Source organism: Nothobranchius furzeri, chromosome 14 (assembly GCF_043380555.1).
Source record: "Nothobranchius furzeri strain GRZ-AD chromosome 14, NfurGRZ-RIMD1, whole genome shotgun sequence".
NCBI classification, from domain to species: domain Eukaryota; kingdom Metazoa; phylum Chordata; class Actinopteri; order Cyprinodontiformes; family Nothobranchiidae; genus Nothobranchius; species Nothobranchius furzeri.
The window spans coordinates 40,302,159-40,327,431 of record NC_091754.1 but is presented as its reverse complement, the minus strand read 5'-3'; the positions used below and the strand labels follow the sequence as shown (position 1 = coordinate 40,327,431).

Below are 25,273 nucleotides of genomic sequence, written 5' to 3'. Positions count from 1 at the left end.
AGTCTCTGCCTTTTGCAGAAGATGTGGTCCGGTGGGCTTCATCAGACTGATCCTCGGCTTTCACTGGAGCTGTCTGCAGCCCTGATGAAAACCAACTGCTTCAAAGCTGAGACCATGGTCTTGAGTCAGAAAAGGGTACAATGCCTTCTCCAGGTCAAGAATACGGTCCTGCCTCCAGCGGAGGAGTTCAGGTATCTCGGGGTCATGTTCATGAGTGAGGGAAAGATGGAGTGCAAGATCGACAGGCGGGTTGTTGCTGCGTCTGCGGTGAGGCGGCCATTGTACTGGTCTGTCGTGCTGAAGAGAGAGCTGAGCTGGAAGGCTCACTGGCCAATCTACGTTCCAACTCACTTATGGTGACGAGCTTTGGGTCGTGACTGAAATAAGGAGACTGCAGATACAAATGATTGAAATGAGTTTTCTCTGCAGGGTGTCTGGGCTCTCCTTTAGATAGGGTGTGAAGCTTGGTCATCCAGGAGGGGCTTGGAGTAGATCCGCTGCTCCTCCACATTGAGAAGGGCCAGTCAAGGTGGCTCGGGCGTGTGGTTAAGACAACTCACTGTTGAGGTTTTCTGTGCATGTTCAACCCAAATTCCATGAAATCAGGAATCCTTGAGTTGCAGATTCTGAACCTTGAGCCTCCTTGTGCAAGAACGATCTGGTTCCACCTGGAGCGGAAGCGTCACCCAAGCCGAGATGTAGCCCGGATGATGCGGACATGTTTAAGCCGATGCTTCACACGCTGAAGTACATCTTCCTGGTGGTGTTCAGATTAGAATGGAAGGAAGCCCTAGTTGAGGAATTTGCTTTTATTAAAGGGGCATTATGGAAGTTTGACAGCCAAAACATGTATAGAAATAATAAATGTCTTCTTCATACATTCTTCTGCAATGCCCTGGTCCTGTAGAATGAGCCCTAGCATTTTTACTGTGATTGCCTGTTTTTCTGTAAAATCACAGAAAAAGAGAGCTGCTCGGGTCGAGCAGGCTGCTTCATGCGCGTTCACGCTCAGGCATAGCCTGTAGAATTTGCTATCAGTGGCTTTAGCAGCAGAGAGAGAGGTAGTGCCAACTCAGCGACTTTGTCGCTGTTCCTAACGCCTAGTGATGAACCTAGCTACATTTCTGAGGACCCTTAGCTACTTTCTTCTAGATATTTCCCGCAAATTAGCAACAAAATTGCCATTTTCGCTCCGAACCGTTCTTTGAACGTTGTTTCAGCTGTCATCAACGATATAAAAGTTACAGATACAAAAGACATCACTGGCGATTTAGCTCACCTTGTAAGACATCGGACTCTCGTGCAGCAGACCTGGGTTTGATTCTGGATGTGATTTTAATTTATTTATAGTTTCTTCTTTACATTAATGGTATATTTTTTTACAGTAAGATGCCCAAATTTTTATTTAAGGCTCGCCGAACGGCATTGAATTCACAGATAAAAAAAGATGTGGGTTCAACTTTCATTTTGGAACAATTTTTCAAGCAAGGGAAGGGAATGATCTGAGCATGCAGGAGGACTGACCCATCTTAAACCTTTGCCGGCTGTGCTGAAGAGAAAGGTACAGAACCAAATTATTTAATTAATTAGCTGCGCGTTCTCCTGTCCTCTCTCCTCCGGGCCACACACACACACACACACACACACACACACACACACACACACACACACACACACACACACACACACACACACACACACACACACACACACACACACACACACACACACAAGGGAATGCCTCAGCTGTTATTTTCATTAAGGAGTGTGCACGTACAGCATGCGCGCCTCGTGCATGAGCCTACTATTGAAGCTGCCATTACGCTTTTGGCCTGAGGGTGCAATGGCGAGCATAAAAATTCAAAACTCTGTAAAGTCCCCTTAAAGTCTCCTTCTTGAGTATTTCTCTTATCCGATGGCACCATTTAGTGGCTGACAAGCATATCACACCAATAGTCTCTGGAACCATTTTTTTTAATATGGTGACTTCATGTTTTTTGTTTATAAATGTGCTTCTGTAGCCGACAAACGCAGCTAAAACACGCTGTTTTACACATATTCTCATGCCATGTTGTGTTCTCATATATTTATATTTTAAAGACTTACTTGTCCGTGAAAAGTTCATCAACTCTGCATCAGCCGAGGTATTCCTTAAATTTGAAGCATCTAAGCGTTAGTCTAACGCCATTGGTTAGTTCTGGTCGGCGCTCAGTTTCCTATTGCACGGAGCTCTGCGGGGCAGGGGCGTGGTTAGCAAAAAAAAAAAAAAGACTTATTGTACGTATCACAGTACATGATGAGATAATCACTTTTATGGATTTCTGACAAATCATACATTGTTTCTGAAAGGGGAAAATTCAGAAAAGATACTTTAAAGGGGAGCTGAGGGCAATGAAGGTCAAACTACAGAGCACTGCAGTGGTGCTCCGCTCTGATGTCAAGTGGGTTGGAACGAGATTTACGGAGATGGAGAACGAGTTGTCTACCCTGTCTGACGAGGCTGTGTCTCCTCGGAGCCTGGTGGAAGAGCTGATGAAGGAACTCTCCAAGCTACAGGAAAAATGTGAAGATTTGGAAAGCCGCTTGAGGATATGTAACGTTCAGATTATTGGAATATCCTACAGGGCTGTACGTTAACATTTTTAGCTTACAGCACTACAAAGGTTGCAGGTTTTGTAGCACAGAACAAAAGGTAGCAGTGCTTATAATTACTTAAACACACTGACAAACACTAGTAGCGCGTATAATTAAAACACAATAAGAACCACCAAAGCAGATGCTTGAGACTCACTCAAGGACCATACTTGACAATAAAGCTGATTTTGAAATATCTTCAGACACTTTTCTCAGTGTCATTTTGAAAAAAACATTTTCTTTTATTCAAATTCGTGTAGGTTTGTTCGTTACAGAGGTCCGTCCTCAACGGCATAGACATAGAAGAGTGTATGCCACGCCGATTGCTGCTGTGTATGGTAGGCGCCTTTGTGGTCTACTTATTATAAACTGGTTACCAGCGCCTTCAAGTCAGCCTCACCGTGCGCAGAAAGCTCACGCCGCACTCAAGCTGGTGGCATACATATAACGCCACAGTCATGACTGGTAGGGTCAGTGGCAGACAAACACATGAGTGCCCACTTGCATGTGCGAGCTGGAATGTTAAATCCCTAATAATTCTTTAAAATTTAGGAAAGGTTTGGCTCATTTAAAACATCTTAAATCAGATGAGGCCTTTTTGCAGGAGATGCATTTGTGCACAAGCGGCATGCTGAGGAGGGGCTCGGAGAGCGCCTGTGACACCCTAGACATTGTTCCAATACGTGGTCAATATGCCTCTGTGAATATAAGACAGAATTTTCATCTAATAGACACTTTAGATACGATATACTGTAGGTGGATTTTTTTAGTCGGAAAAGGGTAGAATGCCTTCTCTGGGTAAGGGAAGAGGTCTACACCAATGTATTTATAAAGCACCATTTCAACACAGCATGGCAGCTAACCAAAGTGCTGTACATTAAAGAGCCAGATGCTCGAACATATTAGCAAAACACAATGAAAGCATGAAAATCAGGTAAAATACATAAAAACTGCATAAATAATCAAGGATAAAAACTACTAAAAACAATAGAATAAGAGAACAGCACTATCAAAATAAAATCATGCGACGAATGATAAAAACCATTAGAAATGGCACAAATACAACCAAAAAAGCTACAAGATGGTGCGAGGTGTTAAAAGTGAATCATAAAATACTGAATCATAAAAACTAAATGAAGAAAAATAACCCCGGTGCTGGATTTTCATGTGAAGTGTCACGGGGGGAAGGCACACGTTCCACTGCTGTTTCTCACCGGTATCAGCTGATGGAGGGCTCTAGTTTCGTTGTGCCTTTCGTGTCAGCGGACACGGTGGGGGCGGGGAGGGGGGCGGGGCATGGCGTGTGATTTTTATGTTCGTGAGCTCATCTCCTCACACATTCTTACAGATCACAGAATTACGGTTTTCATAGTTTAGCTGATGGTCCAAAAAAGGTAGTTTAATTATTTTAGTATAACTCCGGTTTAACTTGGGCTATTAACAGAAATAAAAACTGGTGTGTAGTTTATAATCCGCATTTTAAACATAAATAGAAACCGAAGCTCAGAGAGGAGGAGTCTTGCTGCTGCGGCGTCCTAAAGGTGTGTTTTCATTGGTCGGTTGCAGACAGGAGTCGTAGGTTTTGAAGCATGCTTGTAGACTGTCGGAGGCTGATTTGGGTCGTGGGACAGCTCACAAAGCTGTCGCAGAGCCGGTCAGACTGGACGACCAAAGATTTGCAAATCACCCTCAATGTTTATGGTTTTTTTACATGATTATGCTCCTGATGAGGGATCAGGCTAAGACGGCCGCAAATCGCACAGTGTGATCGGGGCTTTAGAGATAGGGTAAGAAGCTTGGTCATTCGGGAGGGGCTCAGAGTAGATGTGCTGCTCCTCCACATCAAGAGGAGCCAGTGTAGGCGGCTCAGGCAGCTGGTCAGGACGCCTCCCTGGTGAGTTTTTCCGGGCACGTCCAACCAAGAGGAGACCCCAGGACACGGTGGACGGACTATGTCTCTCGCCTGGCCAGGGAACTTCTTGGGATTCCCCCGGAGGAGCCGGCCCAAGTGGCTGGGGAGAGGGAAGTCTGGGCCTCTCGACGTAGGCTGCTGCCCTCGCGACCCGACTCCGAATAAGTGGAAGAAAATGGGTGGATTTCTTAACTCGCAGAAGGTTTCGGCTTCTCTTGAAGCCTTTATCATGGCCATTGTTCCAACAGATGACAGCCCATGAATAAGGCATCGAGAGAGAAGCCGAAACTGTCGGCAGGTAAAGCTTTCCACCTACATTTCACCTACAGTGCCAATCAGACAAAAACTCTTTATTATTGTTTCGTCACTCAGCTGATAAGATGTTGCTACAGGTTAAGATCTTGAGTGAGTTCATTGGGAAAAGAGGTGTGGGGATTGAGTTTAATCTTTAAAATGTTCTCACATTCATTATTTCTGTCTTTCAGCCTCACCCCTCCTTCTTTTTGCCAACCGACGTGACGTACGATTAGCAGATGCAGGTGGTGTGCGTGGTGAGTCAGCCATTGTCGTTGGTGATCTAGAAGACGCAGCAGCAGTGGACTTCCTGTACGCAGAGGGCCTGATATTTTGGACTGATGTCAGCGAGGAGGCTATCAAACAAACACGCTGGAATCATTCATCCAACTGTAAGTGTGCACGCTACTAGCTCAGTGTCTGTTCCCTGGCTTAAGGAAAGGATCTTTCTCTAACTGATTATCGTGTGCAGCTTCACAAGCTTGAATAAAAAATGCGTCCTCTTTTGTTACTATTTCATTTATGTATGTTTATGTTTACAGCCCTTAAAGAGGCTCTGGGAACCGGCCAGACTGTGGTAGTGTCGGGCCTGAATAGTCCTGATGGGCTAGCCTGTGACTGGTTGGGTAAAAAGCTCTACTGGACAGACTCTGACACTAATCGAATCGAAGTGGCTAACCTCGATGGGACCTTCAGAAAGGTCCTGTTTTGGATGGACTTGGACCAACCCAGGGCTATTGCTCTTAACCCTGGCCAACGGTAACACACACACACACACACACACACACACACACACACACACACACACACACACACACACACACACACACACACACACACACACACACACACACACACACACACACACACACACATCTATCAGTACTTAAAAACCAAGCAGCTGTTCTGCAAGGATGCCGTTTATTAGCTGTAGACGTTAGAAAACATTCTTTTATATAGCGCCTCTCAAGACAAAATCACTTCACAAAAAATATTTAAATAAAAAAAGATTTCAAACATTTATTTTAAAATATGTTTTAAAAAACTGTGAGAAAAGGGAGAGGGAAAGAGGACAATCAGTGGGTCGCAGGGAAAGGCGGAATAAGAACAGAATAAGGAGGGTGATGAAGGTCCCACCAAAGCCTGAACAGGTGAGTTTAAAGGAGACCACTGAGTCCACTGATCTCAGGCTCAGGGGGAGAGAGTTCCAGAGTCTGGGGGCCACAGCAGCAAATGATCTGTTTGGACTATTTACTATTCTGTTCAGACTATTTTAAAGCACCCTTTTGAAGATTTGCCCACCTTTTAGACTTCAAGGTTGTCTAACTCGTTAAAGGAAACACACAGCAGCTCCACACATTCAGCAGCATGAGCTGAGGAAGCACTACCACAGTAAGGATAACCCTTCTGCACAGTTTTAAGAGCTGTCAACCCCTTAGAACTTCCAGGACTTCATCCTACCACTTCTGAAAATAAACATTATTTACAGGAAACTGAAGTCTGATGTAATGTCATAGTGTTACTGTTCCTTATGTCCTTTCAGATACTTATACTGGACTGACTGGGGAGAGGAGCCCAGGATAGAGCGTGCTGGCATGGATGGCAGTAGCAGGTACTCTGTAGAAGCCCTCAGCTTACAGCAATAAGTGTGGAGCTAGTGCAAATGTTGTTAGTCATGGCCAGTCTTTGTCCTGATACAAAAGCTCTCTGTAGAGGGGACAGCTTTGCTTTGAGTGGTGCACGTCAGGACTTAGATATCTATAAATATCATTATTTGGTTTAGGGCTTTACATCCATATCTTAATATTCAATCATTTTTTCTCTGGGCCAGAGTGGCTTTGATACTTGACACGTTGTCCCTGCTGCTGCCAGCTTTGGATACAAGTGTAAACCTGTGTAAATTTTAATGTAGTTTTAGTCTTAAGCTTGTTACTAACATTCTTTTTATTTTAGTCACTATTTAGTCATCCAATTTGTTTTAGTTTTAGTCTTATTATGCTTTTTGTCTTCTGATGCAATCGTTTTGAACTTGTGTAAAGGAAACGTTAACGACACCTACGTGAAACTGTAAAGAAATATGAAAAATTCACATTTTAGATCAATAAAACTCTGTTTATATTTGTTTTATTAACAACAATTACTGGAAAATACCAAAACGAACACTGACAGTTTGTAATTGTGCCTCTCAATATTAATAAAATAAAAAATCTGTATAATGGGCAGTAATATCTGTAAACATGACAGGAAATTACATCAAAACATAAACATGTAATACTCTAATGATGCGAAGGTGAAATAAAGGTAAGAAATGTTTTCAGATGCGTTTATTAGAGTTGTTATTAGACACTACTACTACTGTTACTGATCATGTCAGCCGCAGTAGCGCCACAAAAATAAAAACGATCATGCAACAAGGCGCGCCGCTCCGTGAGCTCGGTTGGGTTTACTGAGCTCCAGCACTCCCTCTCCCACCCCCGCTCGCTGTTAACAGCACCATAACACTTTTAGAACCAGGGGAAACCCTGGATGTGTTCTTACCAAGCAAATACTTCTCAGTTCGTCACATCTACTGCTTTTACTCCCAGCTGCAGGCATTTTCTCTCTTTAGACATAACTTTTACCAGAATAAACAAATATGTAATGTCTGGTTAGCGGTAGCTTGTTCAAACTGCGGCCAGCTCCGGACTCTGATTGGTTCTTTTCTTGTCTAGTCCCAGCATTTCCATTTGCTGATTGTTTTTCATTTTTGGTCACCCGTCCTTTCTGTTTTCTGATTGGATTTTTGTTGTCTCATAATCATGCTCAGATATGAGTCTTGGTCATACCACTGCTCTTCAATCTCTACATGCTTCCCCTGGGTCAGGTCATATACAATAACAATATTATATCATAGTTATGCAGATGACACCCTGATCTCCCTAGCTTTTTCAGCTACTGACGGTGGTCCCCCAAACTCACTCTGTTTGGAGCAAGTTAAGGATTGGTCCAGTCCAACATCCTCCGGTTAAACAAAGACAAGACTGAAGTTATTGTCCTTGGAAATCAGAAGGATAGGGTGGAGGTTGCTGCTCAACTTGGCTCCAGAGGAGTAAAGACAAAGACCAAAGTTAGAAATCTTGGTGTCATAATTGATTCAGACCTGAGCTTCACTGGTCACATTCATGTGTTCATCTCCAGCAGGCGGGACTATTACAATGATCTTTTGACTGGTCTTCTCTAAATAGCCATGAAGCAACTGCAGCTTGTTCAGAATGCTGCTGCTAGAGTCCTAACAAGAACCAAGAGAACAGAGCATATCACTCCTGTTCTTAGATCCCTACACTGGTTACCAGTAAACTACAGAATCAGCTTCTAAGTGCTCCTACTAGTGTATAAATCACTCAGAGGCAGGGGGCCAGAATACATGTCAGATCTCCTTCAGGTATCTACTCCCAGCAGGGCTCTGAGATCCTTAGGAAACAGTCAGCTGGTAGAACCTCGGGTCAGAACCTGCTTTTAGCTACTATGCTGCTCACAGATGGAACAAATTGTCTCACGACCTCAATCTGCCCCAACTGTAGACACTTTTAAATCTAAATTGAAAGCCTTCATGTTTTCGTCATCCTTTGAATAAATGTTCCGATACTGCACCTTCTCACCCTTTAACTTTAACTTTGTTTCTTTTTTATTTGAAATTGTATTTTCTGTCACATTGATTTTTATGTTCTTGATTGCTAAAGGAATGCACATTGAACTGCCTCTGTATGAAACGGGCCTTATACGTAAAGATGCCTTGCATTATTCTGTCAATATTCATCATAATTTAGTCATTAATGGTGTGTAGGTTTTTGTTTTAGTCCATCAAACTTCATTCATCACAACAAAAAAGTATATATTTAGTCCATGAAATTAACAAATAAATCTACATAAATGGGAAGCAACATCTGTATGAAAATAACAAAAGCATTAAACCAAAGACATGTGCTTCTGGTGTGTGTGTGCACTGACTTTGTGTCTGTCTCCTAACAGGAAGGTGATAGTGAATAAGGACATACACTGGCCTAACGGACTCACCATAGACCTAGTGGAACAGAAGTTGTACTGGGCTGATGCCAAACTCAGCTTCATTCACAGAGCCAACCTGGATGGATCGGCACGGTAAAGACTTGTCATGCACACCTAAAGCTGGACGTGTTGTAACTCTCAGAGGGAGACCATGAAACTCCACAGTCAAACTGCAATGATGACGTAACTTACAAGTAATTTTTCCTCAGTTTATTTTTGCAGCAGCAGTTCATTACAAACATCACATCAGAATACTGTACAAGAGCAGCAATCCCAATTACAATCTCAAATGTGTGTGTGAGAGAGAGAGAGAGAGAGAGAGAGAGAGAGAGAGAGAGAGAGAGAGAGAGAGAGAGAGAGAGAGAGAGAGAGAGAGAGAGAGAGAGAGAGAGAGAGAGAGAGAGAGAGAGAGAGAGAGAGAGAGAGAGAGAGAGAGAGAGAGAGAGAGAGAGAGAGAGAGAGAGAGAGAGAGAGAGAGAGAGAGAGAGAGAGAGAGAGAGAGAGAGAGAGAGAGAGAGAGAGAGAGAGATGTTGGTAGGACCCAAAATGCAGTACCCAGGGTGACACGAGGCAGATATGAAGAAGTAAATTAGAGTGTTAATTCATTAAGGTTCACTCACTTGGGTCTTGGGCAGGGATTCTTTTAGTTCTGGTACAGTAAAGCCTCTAGTACAGGTTAGTGATGAGATGATGAAGCAAAGTGTCTCCTAGTTAAAGCCTTTTCTTTCATTTCAGATTGGGCCATCTTGTAACTGCTTGGCTACACAGACATTTACTGCAGTCCTATGAAAAGTTGCTAATTCTGCATAGCATCATCGTTACTTCTGACTTCTACTGCTCATCTTATTGAAATGAAACAAAGGTCCATCACACTTTCACCCAGTTGAAACAGATAGGGAAAAGTATTAATCCAAGTACCAAAACCTGAGGAACTCCTTGGCTAATGTTGGTTTTCCAACAGCCCTACTCAGAATAACTAAATCATTTCATCAGTAACGGATCCGTGTTTGCGTCGACATTTCAGTAACTTAGGGACAGCTGTAGCTCAGGAGGTAGGGCAGGTTGTCCAATAATAGGAAGGTTGCAGGTTCAATCCCGGATCCCACAAGAGATTGCTGCTGTTGTGTCCTTGGGCAAGACACCTAACCGGCCTTGCCTGCTGGTGGTGGTCGGAGTGACCAGTGACACCAGTGCATGGCCTGTCTCGCCTCTGTCAGCTGTGGCTACATTGTAGCTCATCCCCACCAGAGTGTGAATGGGTGGATGACTGATTGTGTTGTGAGGCGCCTTGGGGGGTTGTAGAACCTTAAGAAGACACTATACAATTATGGGCCATTTACCATTTATTGCTTTGATGTGGTTCCAAGTCTACCGAACTGAGCCAATGACAGAACCGCCAATGACAGCCTTTCAACAATCGGCCTGGGAGGTTGAGTCACGTGGTGTTCCAGAGTCCTGCCTTCGCACTGCCTGCAGTCTTTTCCAGGTTTAAAGCCATCGAGTTACTGATTACCTTGTGCTTGTGAGTGCCTTGCTATGACGAGGGCACCCAACAGTCTCTCAGTTGTCACACAAAAACCCACACCATGGAGATTGACTCAAGTTGAGTTGCGTTCAGTAAGGAAAGGCAGCGATACTCTGGAGGGATAGAAGTGTTCATTAGTAACCAGAACAAACTGGAACTGGTTTGTGCAGCTTGTGTTTGTGGTGAATTAGTGTTTTTTTTTTTTTTTTTTTTTTTTTTTCTGTTTTCTAAGAGCCACGTTCCTTATCCTGGCTGTTTTCCTGATGCCAGTTTATTTTATTCAAGCATAATCCCAATTACATGCAGGGTGTAATTGCACAATGAACAATTGGATCAATTTACAATAGAAAATCTTTGATGACAAGAAGGTGTTTGTTTTTATATCTCTAGTTTTTTTATCTAACTGAAAGGAATCCAGCCATTTCCTTACTTTGGTTTTCACCTTGCAGAGAAGCGGTGGTGGAGGGCACCCTGACTCATCCCTTTGCGCTAACGCTGTCTGAGGAGACGTTGTACTGGACCGACTGGCAGACCCGCTCCATCCATGCCTGTAACAAACACAGCGGAGACAAAAGCAGAGAGATTCTCGGTGGGATTTACTCTCCCATGGACATCCAGGTTCTGGAGCTCTACCGACAGCCTTACAGTATGTGGAATATTTACCTGCATGTATGCACACTTAAGCTAGCTCTGCAACCCTTAAAGCATTTGTATAAATATAAGATAAAAACATTATCTCTGTTATAACAATGAGTCTTGGAACCGAAGTAAGAAAATTAAATCTTTAATGCCTAAAATTCTTGAACTGTCCCTCTTAGGAGTTGAGTCTGTGTTGTGCTTAGAATAAGTCATGCAGTACAAGTAGTTAAAGGGACTTTACGGAGTTTTGAATTTTTATGCTCGCTATTGCCCCCTCAGGCCAAAAGCGTAACGGCAGCTTCAATAGTAGGCTCGTGCACGAGGCGCGCATGCTGTACGTGCACACTCCTTAACAAAAATAACAGCTGAGACAGTCCCTTGTGTGTGTGTGTGTGTGTGTGTGTGTGTGTGTGTGTGTGTGTGTGTGTGTGTGTGTGTGTGTGTGTGTGTGTGTGTGTGTGTGTGTGTGTGTGTGTGTGGCTCGGAGGACAGAGGACAGGAGAACGTGCAGCTAATTAATTAAATAATTTGGTTCTGTACCTTTCTCTTCAGCACAGCCGACAAAGGTTTAAGATGGGTCAGTCCTCCTGCATGCTCAGATCATTCCCTTCCCTTGCTTGAAAAGTTGTTCCAAAATGGAAGTTGAACCCACATCTTTTTTATCTGTGAATTCAATGCCGTTCGGCGAGTCTCAAATAAATTTTGGGCATCTTACTGTAAAAAAATATACCATTAATGTAAAAAAGAAATTCTAAAGCAACTGTATTCACATCCAGAATCGAACCCGGGTCTTTTGCATGAAAGCTCAAAGTTTTGATAGGCGAGCTAAAGCGCCAGTGGTGTCTCTTATCTCTGTAACATTTATAACCTTAATGATAGTTGAAACAACGTTCAAAGAACGGTTCGGAGGGCTATGCCTGAGCGTGAACGCGCATATAGCAGCCTGCTCGACCCGAGCAGCTCTCTTTTTCTGTGATTTTACAGAAAAACAGACAATCACAGTAAAAATGCCAGGGCTCATTCTACAGGACCAGGTCATTGCAGGAGAATGTATGAAGAAGAAATTTATTATTTCTATACATGTTTTGGCTGTCAAACTTCCATAATGCCCCTTTAATGTTATTTTTGCACTTTTCCTTCTCTGAGTGGTCGTTTTGTTTGTCATGACAGTCCAGACGCCCTGCAGTGAAAATAACGGAGGCTGCAGTCACCTGTGTCTCCTCTCACCTGTTCAGCCCTTCTACAGCTGTGCCTGTCCCACAGGAGTCCAACTCAAAGCAGACAGAAAGACCTGCAAACCAGGTATGAGTCCTGTTGAATAACTGATCTGGTGTTTCTATCTCAACTCTCAATTTCAGAGTTCAGTACTTCAGTTATTCATTATTTAGGGAGGATATTATTGGACATTTTACCAGGTAAAAGCAGCAGATTAAACATGACATAAAGGCAAATAAAAAAAATAATATTTTTAATTCAACAGATTTAGTTGTGTTGGTAGTTTTTTTTCTTTATAAACATCATTCACCAGTTTTTCTAAGATTGCACCTGTCTGTGGACTGTTGGTGAGAAAATGTTTACAGGAAGTTGTTAGTTTCTAAGTCCAAGGTGGGAAGGACAGTCAGCATGTGTGCTTTTTGTTCTTTGATAAGTGTTGAGATGAGTTTCCAGCTGTGAAACCAGTAAAACCATGTTTGTAGAGGAAGAGTGGAACACCAAATGACCACCTGCCATGTTGATTCCCACGATACTGAGACAATAGAGCTCCAGTCTGTGCAAACACAGCGCTGTTGAGGTTTGTGTGTATCTAAGGCTGTGCAATATGCACATATTAAACTGAGAGAAACATGCCAACCAATGGCATGGCTAGTGCTGACAATAAAACAACAATGCTCCATTGTGTCTCCCTGCAGTTTGTGAGGCTCTTAATTTGTTTTGCTTGGCTGGTTAAATAGAATAGTTAACTTGCTGCTGGCAGTAGAACGTACGTGTTTGTGTGTGCCCATGTGTGTTTGATTATCTGTTATTGGTCTTCAAGTGTCTAAATGAAATTAAGTACAGCTGCTTGCCATCTTCTCTGTGTTATCTGCCCATGATGTGTCTGACAGTGCCTCAATCATTCAAGTGTTAAAGACGGCAGGTCCTTCATGGCTCTGTGAAAGTTCAGCTTCAACAACAAGTCTTGTGCACCACTGATCATAGCATGTACTTAACCTAGTATACCATAGAAACAGATGCAAATGCATCATTAAAATGTTATTAACCTGTTAAAGCCTGATACATGAAACTACATTACAAATTAAAGTTTTGAAACTGGACTGTTTATTGGATAATGTTTTTAAAACAAACAGCTGTTCATTATTGTAATTTTATAACAGTAGAAAAATAAATCTGGCCCTCACCACCTCTCTAAAACCAGACTGAAATTCCTCAAACAGAGCATTAGTGTTTAAATGCTGACATACTTGGATGGCCACTATTTTCTCCAGGACTTTGGATAAAAATGGAAGGTTAGATATTGGTCTATAATTCATTGGGTCATCTGGATCCAGAGAAGGCTTCTTAAGTGAACGTTTGATTACAGCAACCTTAAAATCCTGTGGTACATACCCATTTACTAAGGATAGATTGATTATATCTAGAATGGGGGCAGTAACCAAAGGAAATGCTTCTTTAAATAATTTGGTTGGGATTGGATCCAAAATGCAAGTTGAAGGTTTAGATGAAGCTAATATTTTTGATAACTCTGAAAGCTCAACTGGATCAAAACGGTTCAAGCACAGATGAGGTTCTACAGTCACCTCTGATGCTGCCTCACTTACTGAGGAAGAAGAAATCGCATTGGGGAGGATGCTAAAGATTTTGTTTCTAATAGAATTAATTTTACTTGTAAAAAGTCCCATGGAGTCATTGCTGCTGAGGGCTAAGGGAATAGATGGCTCAGAGCTATGATTCTGTGTAAGTTTAGCAACTGCACTGAAAAGAAATTTAGGATTATGCTTATTCTCCTCAATTAATGCTGAGAAATAAGCAGTTCTAGTTTGTCGAAGCTTATTTTTATAAAGCACAAGACTATTTTTCCAGGATCAGTAGGACTCCTCATGGTGCATAGAGCGCCATGTTCTTTCCAATTTCCTAGAGTTTTGTTTTAAGGCTCGTAAATGAGAATTAAACCAGGGAGCCAACTTCCTGTCCCTAATTACCTTCTTTTTTAAAGGGGCGACATCATCTAATGCCACACGTAAAGAGGAATTAACATGATGAACTATGGCGTCAATTTGTGAGGGGCTAGAACTGAAAATATTGCCCTCTGCTACATGCCTCTGAGATGCTGAGGACAGTAAAGATGGAACAGTTGATTTAAAAGATGCAACTGCGTTGTCAGATAGAGACCGACTATAATGAAATTTACTTTCATGTCTCGAGAACTCAGTTATAAAAAACTCAAAGGTTATCAGAAAGTGGTCCGAGAGGACTGGATTATGCGGAAAGATTGTTATTTCCTCACACTCTATGCCATAAGTCAGCACAAGGTCTAATGTATGATGGCAGGAGTGGGTGGAGCTATGTTCTCTTTGAATAAAATCAAATGAGTCTAAGATATTACTTAAGGCTACATTGAGGCAATCATTTTCAATGTCCACATGAATGTTGAAATCCCTCACTACAATGACCTTATCAGTATTTAGCACCAAATCAGATAAAAAATAGAGATCTGATCCAAAAACTCAGAGTAAGGGCTGGTGGACGATATAAAACTACAAACAAGAGTGGTTTTACAGTTTTGCAATCTGGATTAGGAAATCTAAGAATAAGATGTTCGAACAAACTGTAGCTATTAATCTGTAAGGGACTGATTAATAAGTCCGAATGAAAAATGGTTGCTACTCCTCCTCCTCGCCCTGTACTTCAAGCAATATGATGATTTAAATAATTTGAAGGAGTCGACTCGTTTAAGCTAACATTGCTGCAGCCAGGATTCTGTGAGAGAGAGCAAAGAGATCTGTTTATCACAAATCAAGTCATTAACTAACAAAGTCTTAGAAAAAATGGATCTAATGTTCAACAACCCACATTTAATTTTTCTAGTTTTCTGCTCAGTTGAATTTGTTCTAATATTTATGAGATTTCCATGATTTGCTTTATTAAGCCTGATATTTAATCTGTGTGATTTTGGTCGTGGGCAGGACACCGTCTCTATGGGGTAGTGGGTGGGTAACAGTACAGAAGCTGCAGAGGGGTGTGTTAAACTACGACTCTGCTTCCTGGTCTGGACCCTGGGTAGTCATGGAGGACTAATAAAACTGGCCATGTTCCTAGAAAGAAGAGCTGCACCATTCAAAGAGGGATGGATGCCGTCTCTCCGCATCAGACCAGGTTTTCCCCAAAAAGTTTTCCAATTATCAATGTAGCCCACGTTGTTTTCAGGACACCACCTAGACAACCAGCGGTTGAAGGACAGCATGCGGCTAAACATGTTGTCACTGGTCCGATCAGGCAGGGGGCCAGAGAAAATTACGGAGTCCAACATTGTTTTGGCAAACTTGCACACCGAAGCAACATTAATTTTAGTGACCTCCGATTGGCGTAACCGGGTGTCGTTACCGCCAGCGTGAATAACAATCTTACTGTATTTACACTTATCCTTAGCCAGCAGTTTCAGATAAGATTTAATGTCGCCCGCTCTGGCCCCAGGTAAACATTTAACTATGGTTGCTGGAGCCTCTAATGCCACGTTTCTGACTATGGAGCTGCCAATGATCAGAGTCGGCTTGTCAGTGGGTGCGTCACTGAGCGGGGAAAATCTATTAGAAACGTGGACGGGTTGGTGGTGGCCCACGGGCTGGGTTCTATGCTTCCTGCATACCGTCACCCAGCCGGCCTGAGGTCCCGGCTGTTCGGGTTCTGCTGGAGGATCGCTACGGGGTGGTTCTGAGCTAGTCAGCCCCGCGCTAGCGAAGTAGCTACTGCTGTTTACGGGTTTTTCAACAGCGCGGAGCCGGGACTCCAATTCCGACACCCTTGCCTCCAAAGCTACAAAAATGCTACAGTTATTACACTTACCATTATCGCTAAAGGAGGCAGAGGAGTAACTAATCATCTGACACAGAGAGCAAGAGATAGGAGACGGAGAAGCAGAGACAGAAGTAGCCATAGCCGTGCTGAGGCTAAGCTAACTGGACGAGCAAACTGTTCAACACCAAATAAACTGCATGCAAACTCAAATGGTTCCCTAAAAGCTAGGTGGAACAACAGAAAATGTGTGTTTTAACGTGCTTATGTGCTACAATAACTCAGAGATATCCTAGTACAGAGAAATTAAATCAGTTTTAGCGAGCCCCAAACACCAAACAGCTACACGTAGTGCAACACTGAAAACAGGAAACGCCTTACCGCCAGGTGCAGCCAATCAGCCCATTTTAAATCTTGAAGTGTCCTTCATCTCGACTTAGCTGGGGAAGTTTGACCTTTGGGTCACAAATGAGGCCATTCATGTCGCTACACAAGTTACAAATCAAGAGTTACACACACACACACAAATCTAGAGAGACACACACACATCTTTTGAGACTTTTTTCTCACCATAGATCGGCCACCACAGGGACCAGACCTTAACTCTATTGAGAATCTTTGGGATGTGCTAGAGAAGTCTTTGCAAGATGTTGGTGAAACATTAATGCAACGCTGGGTGGAAATAAATCTGGTGACATTGCAGAAGCTTATTGAAACAACTCTACAGAGTATGTGTGTCGCAATCAAAGATAACATGTTAGTGTGTGTGACCTTTTTTGGGTGGCAACTGTTTTGGCCAGGCAGTGTGTTTTATTAAAACAGAAAACTGAAAAGTGAGATGCTCCACTGTGCAGAGCAACCCTTCTGTAGGGAGCGTCGGGTCAGCAGAGGATCAGTTTAGCACTCCTCTTCAGTCTGTGTGAATGAGTCCTCACTGCAGATGTCACAAACACTGAAATACCCTCAAAACACACAAGTTCCAAAAAGTCCAAAATCCAAAGCTGTGATCTATATTCAACCTGGGTCATAAACAGGAATTCCATAGGGGAGGTATAAATCAGGAGCTGGGAAAGCAGAGCAAAGGCCGAAGTCCACAGATCAGATGGGCAGAAAAGATACATCAAGGGCCTAGCAGAGCAGGAAAACCCGGGGCTTAAATGTGGTAGTAGACTGGAATCAAATCAGTAAAAGAATGTTGCAGGGAGGCGGCAACTGAAGCTATAAATAGTGCGGTGTGCAGGTGATGCAGATGCAGGCATGACACAGGTGTGTGTGCGTGTGTGTGTGTGTGCGTGTGTGTGTGTGTGTGTGCGTTTGGGGGTGGGGGTGGGGCGTTACTGATAAAGCAGGGAGAACCATGACACAAATAAAATAACAACAGAGGTGGGCAAAAAAGGCAGGAATGATTTACTGGATTTGTTGGGAGCAGGGGTGGTTGTGGTTTCTGAAAGGACCTAGGATAACGCTCCTTCATGCACTCAGGATGCTGCAGTCAGCCTCTCAAGGAGCTCTCCGGCTCTACATCAGCTTCGTACATGGGGTGGGAGACATCTAACAATGATGCTGTTTTTACTATCCCAGGGATGTTGATGGTTCATCCTAAAGATCCACACAAGTGTTATCACTGGTAAAATGTCTGTGTGTGCTTTAGGGGCAGAGGAGGTTTTGTTGCTGGCTCGCCGGACAGACCTGAGGAGAATCTCACTTGATTTGCCAGATTTCACTGACATACTATTGGAGGTAAACACACACACACACACACACACATACGCGCGCACACACACGCACACACTCACACACATGCGTACACACACTCACACACACACATGCACCGACACACACACACACACACACACACACACACACACACACACACACACACACACACACACGCTTACACTCACACACACACACACACACACACACACACACACACACACACACACACACACACACACACACACACACAATATTTTTATTCCTGTCTAAACTTGACCTAGTCTGTTCCTTTACTCATACAGGTTAATGACATCCGCCATGCCATTGCAATTGACTACGACCCAGTTGAAGGTCTTGTGTACTGGACAGATGATGAAGTTCAGGCTATCCGGCGTTCCCACATTGATGGAAGGAATGCCGTGGTGCTGGTCTCCACAGAACTCAAACACCCAGATGGGATTGCTGTTGACTGGGTGGCCAGAAACCTGTACTGGACAGACACTGGCACTGATCGGATTGAGGTACAGACTGTCATGTCAGTAACTGAACAGAGAAAAGAGCCACTGTTCATTAGAATAGTATAAAAAAGTGTTTGTCTGAACTCTAAAAGCACTGACTTTCACCATAATGATGTCACCTTATGTAATAGGTCACCAGGCTAAATGGAACGTCTCGTAAGATTCTGATTTCTGAGAACCTGGATGAGCCCAGAGCTATAGTGCTGGATCCTGTGAATGGGTATGGTTTCTGTGTCTTTGAACACATACAATGCCACAGCTGTCACTCTGACATGTTTCTGAGAATGTGTTTTTTATCCTGCTTGGTTGAGTTTCCAAACTCAAAAACACTTATTACAGTTCAGACTCGAGCGACCTTCAGGGATGAGCTTTAGTGTCTTGTTGCTAGGTGCAGGCGTTACCTTTTGTAGAAATGGAATTAATGGTTTCATAATTAAAAAATGCTCACTTGCATCACTAATAGATAGTTGTGGTTAACAGAATCTCTAAAATTGAGAATTCTACTTTCTTTTTGATTCATCATCCACACAGTTACATGTACTGGACCGACTGGGGTGAGCATCCCAAGATCGAGCGTGCAAACCTGGATGGAACCGACAGGGTGGTCCTTCTCAACACCTCACTGGGCTGGCCCAATGGGCTAGCTCTGGACAACGCTGCAGGGAAACTTTACTGGGGTGACGCTAAAACCGACAAGATAGAGGTACGCCTTTCGCCATTCTGTGTAAAGTCAGAGTTTGGCTTCTTTGAGCTGCTTCATTTCTATTTTGTTCATCAACTGCAGGTGGCTGACGTAAAAGCAAAGGTTACTGGGAGTTGGTTCAACTCAGTGCAGAACAGATGGGGGGATAGGCTGTTTGGTTCAGTCTGAACCGATAAACCTGTTTCAGAAGTTGTTTAGTCTCTGCATGTCAGGTAGATTGTGTATTTAATGTACAAAAGCATGTATTTAGACCAGGCAATTTTGTCTCCTTCACTGGACAAAAGCATCTTTTTATTTCTGTCTGTGCACCTAAGCCCTGTGTGGGACAGTTTCTTTCCTAATCCCTCTCCAGCCTGCTCCAGCTGAATTTCTGACCATTATCACCCACTGTCTATCCCTTTCAGTGCTTCCCACTCCTGCAGTTTCTGAACCCAGTCTCACCCTTCCTGCCACCCAACATCATTTATTAGGCCCGAGCAGCGAAGCGCTGCGAAGGCCTATTGTATCTGCTCCGTTTCTTTTTCTTTTTTTTTCTTTTTTTTTCTTCCGCGTCTTTGGATGGCCTTTAGGGGGTCTTAGCATATCCAAAAACTCACCAAATTCTGGCCCAATATAGAAAGTGCGTGAAATTTACATATTTCACTGGCAACGTGAAAGTTGGTAAAAAAATGTTTCGACAGCGCCCCCTGGAAAATTTAAAATACCCCTCCGCTTTGACCTTTTTTCATAGTAGAGTGATGAAATTTGGTACACTTGTAGAACTCAACAATACGCACAGAAAAGCCTCTCGCACCCATGGTCAAAATCAAACAGGAAGTCAGCCATTTTGGACTAAAGTGGCCATTTTGACCCCGTTTTGGCCATTTCTAGGGTCTATATTTGGTTGAACAGTTTGGTCATTTTTCGCACGGTGGTCTCAAAAATAGTGTGCGATCGAACAGAAGCGATGGACGATTAAAATGAGACAATAAAATTGACTTTTCGTAAATACTGAAGGGGCGGGACCAGGCCTCAAAGTTCGAGCACTCGCCAAAAAAATTCAAATTGCTATAATTTCATAAATGAAAGAATTACAGTTAAAGAAATGTTCTTTGGACAATCGTCATCGCCCTACGAAGACAAATGAATGGTCGATTGATGATGTCACATAAGCCCCGCCCCCTCAGGACTTAAAAGGTCAAGTTTTACTGGGAAATTTTCCAAAATTCGCCCTTTCAAATAATCAACCCAAATTTGTAGCAGGTAACTGAAGACAAGTTGGGGTTGCTTGGCGTCACTTTATGGGGGTTTTCTCCAGAAGGCGGGGCTGTGGCGGCGCGGCGAAGTCAGGTGTACCGACGTGGCCTTACGTTTGCCTCCCATTTTGTCATTTCTAGAGATATCGCCACAAAACTTCTTGGGAGTGATCCAAGTCCAGCCCCCCAAAAAATGTGATGTGAACATCCGGTGGGCGTGGCCTATTTTCTGAAATAGCGCCCCCTAGGACCATTAAAACTGCCAGCCCCAAGCCATGCTTTGACTGAGGAGTACAAAATTTGGTACACTAATGTGGTGTCTCAGGACCTACAAAAAAGTCTCTTGTGGCCAAGTGCAAAGTCGCACAGGAAGTCGGCCATTTTGGTCCAAGTACTCGATTTAGTGGTTTTCGCACACGTTGTTTGGAGAGTGATGCTCCGTCGCCCTTTTCACCAATTGTCTTCAAGCTTCTGCTATATACTCTTAAGACATAGATGAAAAAATTCAACCGTCGGATTTTAAATAAGTATAAAGGATTGGGCGTGGCTAAGCCTCAAACTTTGACCTGTCGCCACACCACTCTTTTTTTCACAGCTCCCTATTGGACTCCTTTTACCCAATCACCAGCAATCTCTGGCAAATAGCAGCTGACAAGTTGAGGTCACTTGGTCTCCAGTACTGGCAGGTTTCGAAAAAAGGCAGGGCTTTGGGAGCATGGCGAAATTCGCCATCACGCCATGGCTATACGTTTGCCTCTCATTTCTTCAATTATCGTGACATCGCCACAAAATGTCTGGTGAGTGATCCGAGTCTGACCCCCAATAGAACTGGACAGCTGAAGTTTGTGGGCGTGGCCTATTTTCTGAAATAGTGCCCCCTAGGACCATTAAAACTGTCAGCCCCAAGCCATGCTTTGACTGAGGATCACGAAATTTGGTACACTAATGTAGTGTCTCAGGACCTACAAAGAAGTCTCTTGGAGCCAAGCGCAAAGTCGCACAGGAGGTCGGCCATTTTGGTCCAAGTACTTGATTTAGTGGTTTTCGCACATGTTGTTTGGACCTTGATGCCCCGTCGCCCTTTTCACCGATCACCTTCAAACATCTGCTATGTACTCTTAAGACAAAGGGGAAAAAATTCAACCGTCGGATTTTAAATAAGTATAAAGGTGTGGGCGTGGCTAAGCCTCAAATTTTGACCTTTCGCCATTACATTACTTGACTTAACTCCCATGTGCATGATCAGATCGTATATCAAACGTTGTCTGTGTGATCACTGACCACATCTGAAGACAATGATAATGTGGACAGCTGACATCACCTAAGCCCCGCCCCCTGACTATTGGAAGTCCATTGATTTTTGGTGAAATGCCCATATTTGTCCCCTTTAATTTAGTCAACATGACACTAAGGTCATGCACTGTCTTCATGATGTTGTAATGACCATTCAGATCTGATAGCTTTCCAGATAGGGAGGGACTTTGATGCCATGGCGAATTCTGGCGTGACGCCATGACCTTACGTTTGACTGTAACTTCCACAAACAGCCTCCAATCTGCCCGAGACTGAACATTGCAATGAACAATCATGCCCTTTAGCCAACGAGGCACAAACGGTTGGAGAATGTTGTGTAATATCACCACAGCGCCCCCTACATACCTTTAAAACTGTAACAACTCCTACAGAAGAGGTCGTAATTGCATCAAACTTGCCATATGTTATCACACAAAGGAACCCAACACAATCATGTGGTAATTGGTAGATATAGCTTTAGCTCCGCCCCTTGACAGATATTAGGCCCTGAATAACACATGCATGATGCAATTCACACCAAACTGCACACAAATGACTCTTATCAACCTAGAAACTTCTTCATGGAATATTTCCTAAATTTGGAACAGCACCCCCTAGATACAATAAAACCTTTGTTACTTCTGCAAAAAAGCTCCAAACTATATTAAACTTGATGGGAGTCATCACACAACTGCAATCAACACATGTATGTGCTCACTTTTTCAAATCACTTTAACTCTGCCCACTTGCAGCCTTTTGTCTCTAGATGACACATGCAACAATTGATTGGTACCAAATTAACAGGAAACCATCTTTGATGACCAAATATACCTCTATGGGATTTAGTTGTAAATGGTCACAGCACCCCTAGATAGGTTCAAACTTTATTAACTTCTAAAGACAAAGTCAGAATGGCAATATACTTGGCTTGTGACATCACATGACTGCACCAAACACATTGATGTGGTTGTTGGTTTTAATCCCTGTAGCTCTGCCCCTTTCAGCTCACTGGTTCTAGAAAGAACACACAGTGTCTGATTGATGTCAAAATAACAGAAAACCATCTTTGTCAACCAAAGCTGACCTCAATGGGTCACAACGCACTCTAGATAAATTTGACCTACGATAACTTAAAAAAACGTGGTCAGAAAAGCATTAAAGTTTGTCTCTGTTATCACACCACCAGTGTGGTAAATATAGAGTATGCCCTAGTGGTGAGACGTGTAATATAATGGTGGGCTCAAAGGGGATGCTGAGTCAGGGTGAGGTGCGGATGAGGTGACCGTTAGCAGTTTCTGGTGTCGGGGTGGTTGACGTTTCTGTTTCGCAGACGTAGCCTGGTGCCCCGGGCTGCCGGCCAGGCCGGAGCGGCGCGGAGCTGCGAGGGCCGAACGACGCTGCTTGCAGCTTTAATTTGACTTACTGCTGCTCCTACTATGATATCACAAGTACATTTCTTGGCTCCTCTACCCTTTTCTGTTGCTGGTGTGTGTCCTATCTGACATTCCAGCACTAGTGTCACTCTTCTTCCCAAAAGCCAAAGGCACAGGTCAAAACAATGTATGTGTCTCTTTCATGTGTCAGCCTCCTGTTAGCTCAGTTTTTACTGGTGAATTTTCTTGTCAGTGGCGATTCAAAATGCTGTGAGAAGTCGAAGGCTCAGGAAAAAGGAGGTCTCCAGGATGGGAAAACCTCCTCCTGCGCTCCACATTTGCTTGAATCGCAGGTGTTTTTTAACTTCTCATAGTTTCTCCAACTGCTCCTTTGCCTTTTCTCTCCATCTCAGCAGATCCTAATAGATAACATTACATTCATCCTACGTAGCTCTATACTCCGGAGTAGAGTCAGGTGAACTGCTGACCTACGTGATTCTACTGGACCACGGTGGTTAAGAAAAAAAACTCATTGTGCTAATGCGGACTTAACTTTGAATGTTATTTTTGCTAAATGCAGGTAGAACCAATGTAAATGAGTTGTATTCAGCTCGACACAGTGTTGAATCAGGCCACTGATATAGATTACGAGTTTTATGGGATGGCCAGAACATTTTGTGAATTTAAGAAAAATTGTTGGAACACGGGTCCTGACTGTTGTTTGTGTTTATGTACCAAATAGCAGTTTAGAGTACCCACCCTTTTGGAGTCCCTGGGACGAGTACTAGATGGTGCTCGTACTGGGGACTCCATAGTCCTGCTGGGGGACTTCAATGCTCACGTTGGCAATGGTAGCGTGACCTGGAGTAGCGTGATTGAGAGGAACGGCCCACCCAATCTAAACTTGAGTGGTGTTCTGGTGTTATTGGACTTCTGCACAAGTCGCAGTTTGGCCGTAACAAACGCCATGTTCAAACACAGGTAGGCCCATCGGTATACCTGGTACCAGGGCAGCCTAGATTACAGGTCAGTGATTGACTTTGTAGTTGTATCGTCGGACCTGAGACCGTATGTTTTGGACACTCGAGTAAAGAAAGGAGCAGAGCTGTCAACTGATCACCACCTGGTGGTGAGTTGTATCAGATGGCAGAAGAAGATGCTGCACAGAGCTGGTAGACCCAATCATATTGTGAGGGTCTGCTGGGAATGCTTGGCAGATGAACCTGTCCAGATGATCTTCAACTCCCACCTCCGGCAGAGCTTTGACCACGTCCTGAGAGCAGTGGGGGACACTGAGTTTGAATGGGCCTTGTTCCGCTCTGCAATTGTTGAGGCAGCTGTTGCTAGCTGTGGCCGCAAGTTGGTGGTGCCATTAGTGGCAGTAACCCCAGAACCCACTTGTGGACACCAGAGGTTAGGGGAGCTGTCAGGCTGAAGAATGAGGCCTACAGGGCGTGGCTCGTCTGTGGGTCTCCAGAGGCAGCAGACAGGTACTGGAGGGCCAAGCGAAGTGCAGCAGTGGCTTTGCCGAGGCAAAATCTCAGGCGTAGGAGGAATTGACGAGACCAAGGAGAAAGACTATCGATCGGTTCCAAAAAGGTTCTGGCAAACCATCTGGTGCCTTAGAAGAGGAAGGCAGCTACTTGCTCAGACCGTTTACAGTGGGGATGGGGAGCTGTTGACGTCAACTGGGGCTATAGTTGGGTGGTGGAAGGAATACTTGGAGGAGCTCCTCAATCCCACTGATATGCATTCCAAGGAGGAACCAGAGCTGGGAGACCTGGGAATGGACTGTCAAATCTCTGGGGCAGAAGTCGCTGAGGTAGTCAAACAACTACGCAGCTACAGAGCCCCTGGGGTGGATGAGATCTGACCTGGGTATCTCAAGGCTTTGGATGTTGTAGGACTGTCTTGGTGTATATGTTTCTGCAACATTGCGTGGTCATCAGGGGAAGTTCCTGTGGAGTAGCAGACAGGGGTGGTCGTCTCAATTTTTAAAAAGGGGGACCAGAGGGTGTTCCAACTATAGGGGGATCACACTCCTCAGCAACCTGGGAAAGGTCTACTCCAGGGTACTGGAGAGGAGGGTCCGATCGATAGATCAGATAGAGGAGGAGCAATGTGGTTTTCGTCCTGGCCGTGAAACTGTGGACTAACTCTTTACCTTTGCTAGGTTGATTGAGTTTTCCCAACCGATCCACATGTGTTTTGTGGATTTGGAGAAGGCTTATGACCGTGTCCCCAGAGGCACCTTGTGGGGGGCACTCCAGGAGTATGGGTTGGATGGTTTTTTGCTAAGGGCCATTCAGTCCCTGTGCCAGATTAATTTGAGTTTGGTCAGCATAGCCGGCAGTAAGTCAGACCTGTTCCCAGT

General features: G+C 43.9%; 1 protein-coding gene across 1 annotated transcript in view; it reads left to right on the top strand.

The window, feature by feature from the left end:
* The window catches only part of lrp5 (low density lipoprotein receptor-related protein 5), a 46,287-nt gene that overhangs the window by 1,618 nt on the left and 19,396 nt on the right, over positions 1–25,273 (top strand). Inside the window, exons 2-11 of the mRNA XM_015965666.3 lie at positions 5,032–5,232; positions 5,383–5,599; positions 6,384–6,452; positions 8,849–8,977; positions 10,859–11,055; positions 12,219–12,350; positions 17,710–17,798; positions 18,080–18,298; positions 18,427–18,515; positions 18,827–18,998. Coding sequence (XP_015821152.1) covers positions 5,032–5,232; positions 5,383–5,599; positions 6,384–6,452; positions 8,849–8,977; positions 10,859–11,055; positions 12,219–12,350; positions 17,710–17,798; positions 18,080–18,298; positions 18,427–18,515; positions 18,827–18,998 — 1,514 coding nt within the window. The remainder of the gene's footprint in view (positions 1–5,031; positions 5,233–5,382; positions 5,600–6,383; positions 6,453–8,848; positions 8,978–10,858; positions 11,056–12,218; positions 12,351–17,709; positions 17,799–18,079; positions 18,299–18,426; positions 18,516–18,826; positions 18,999–25,273) is intronic.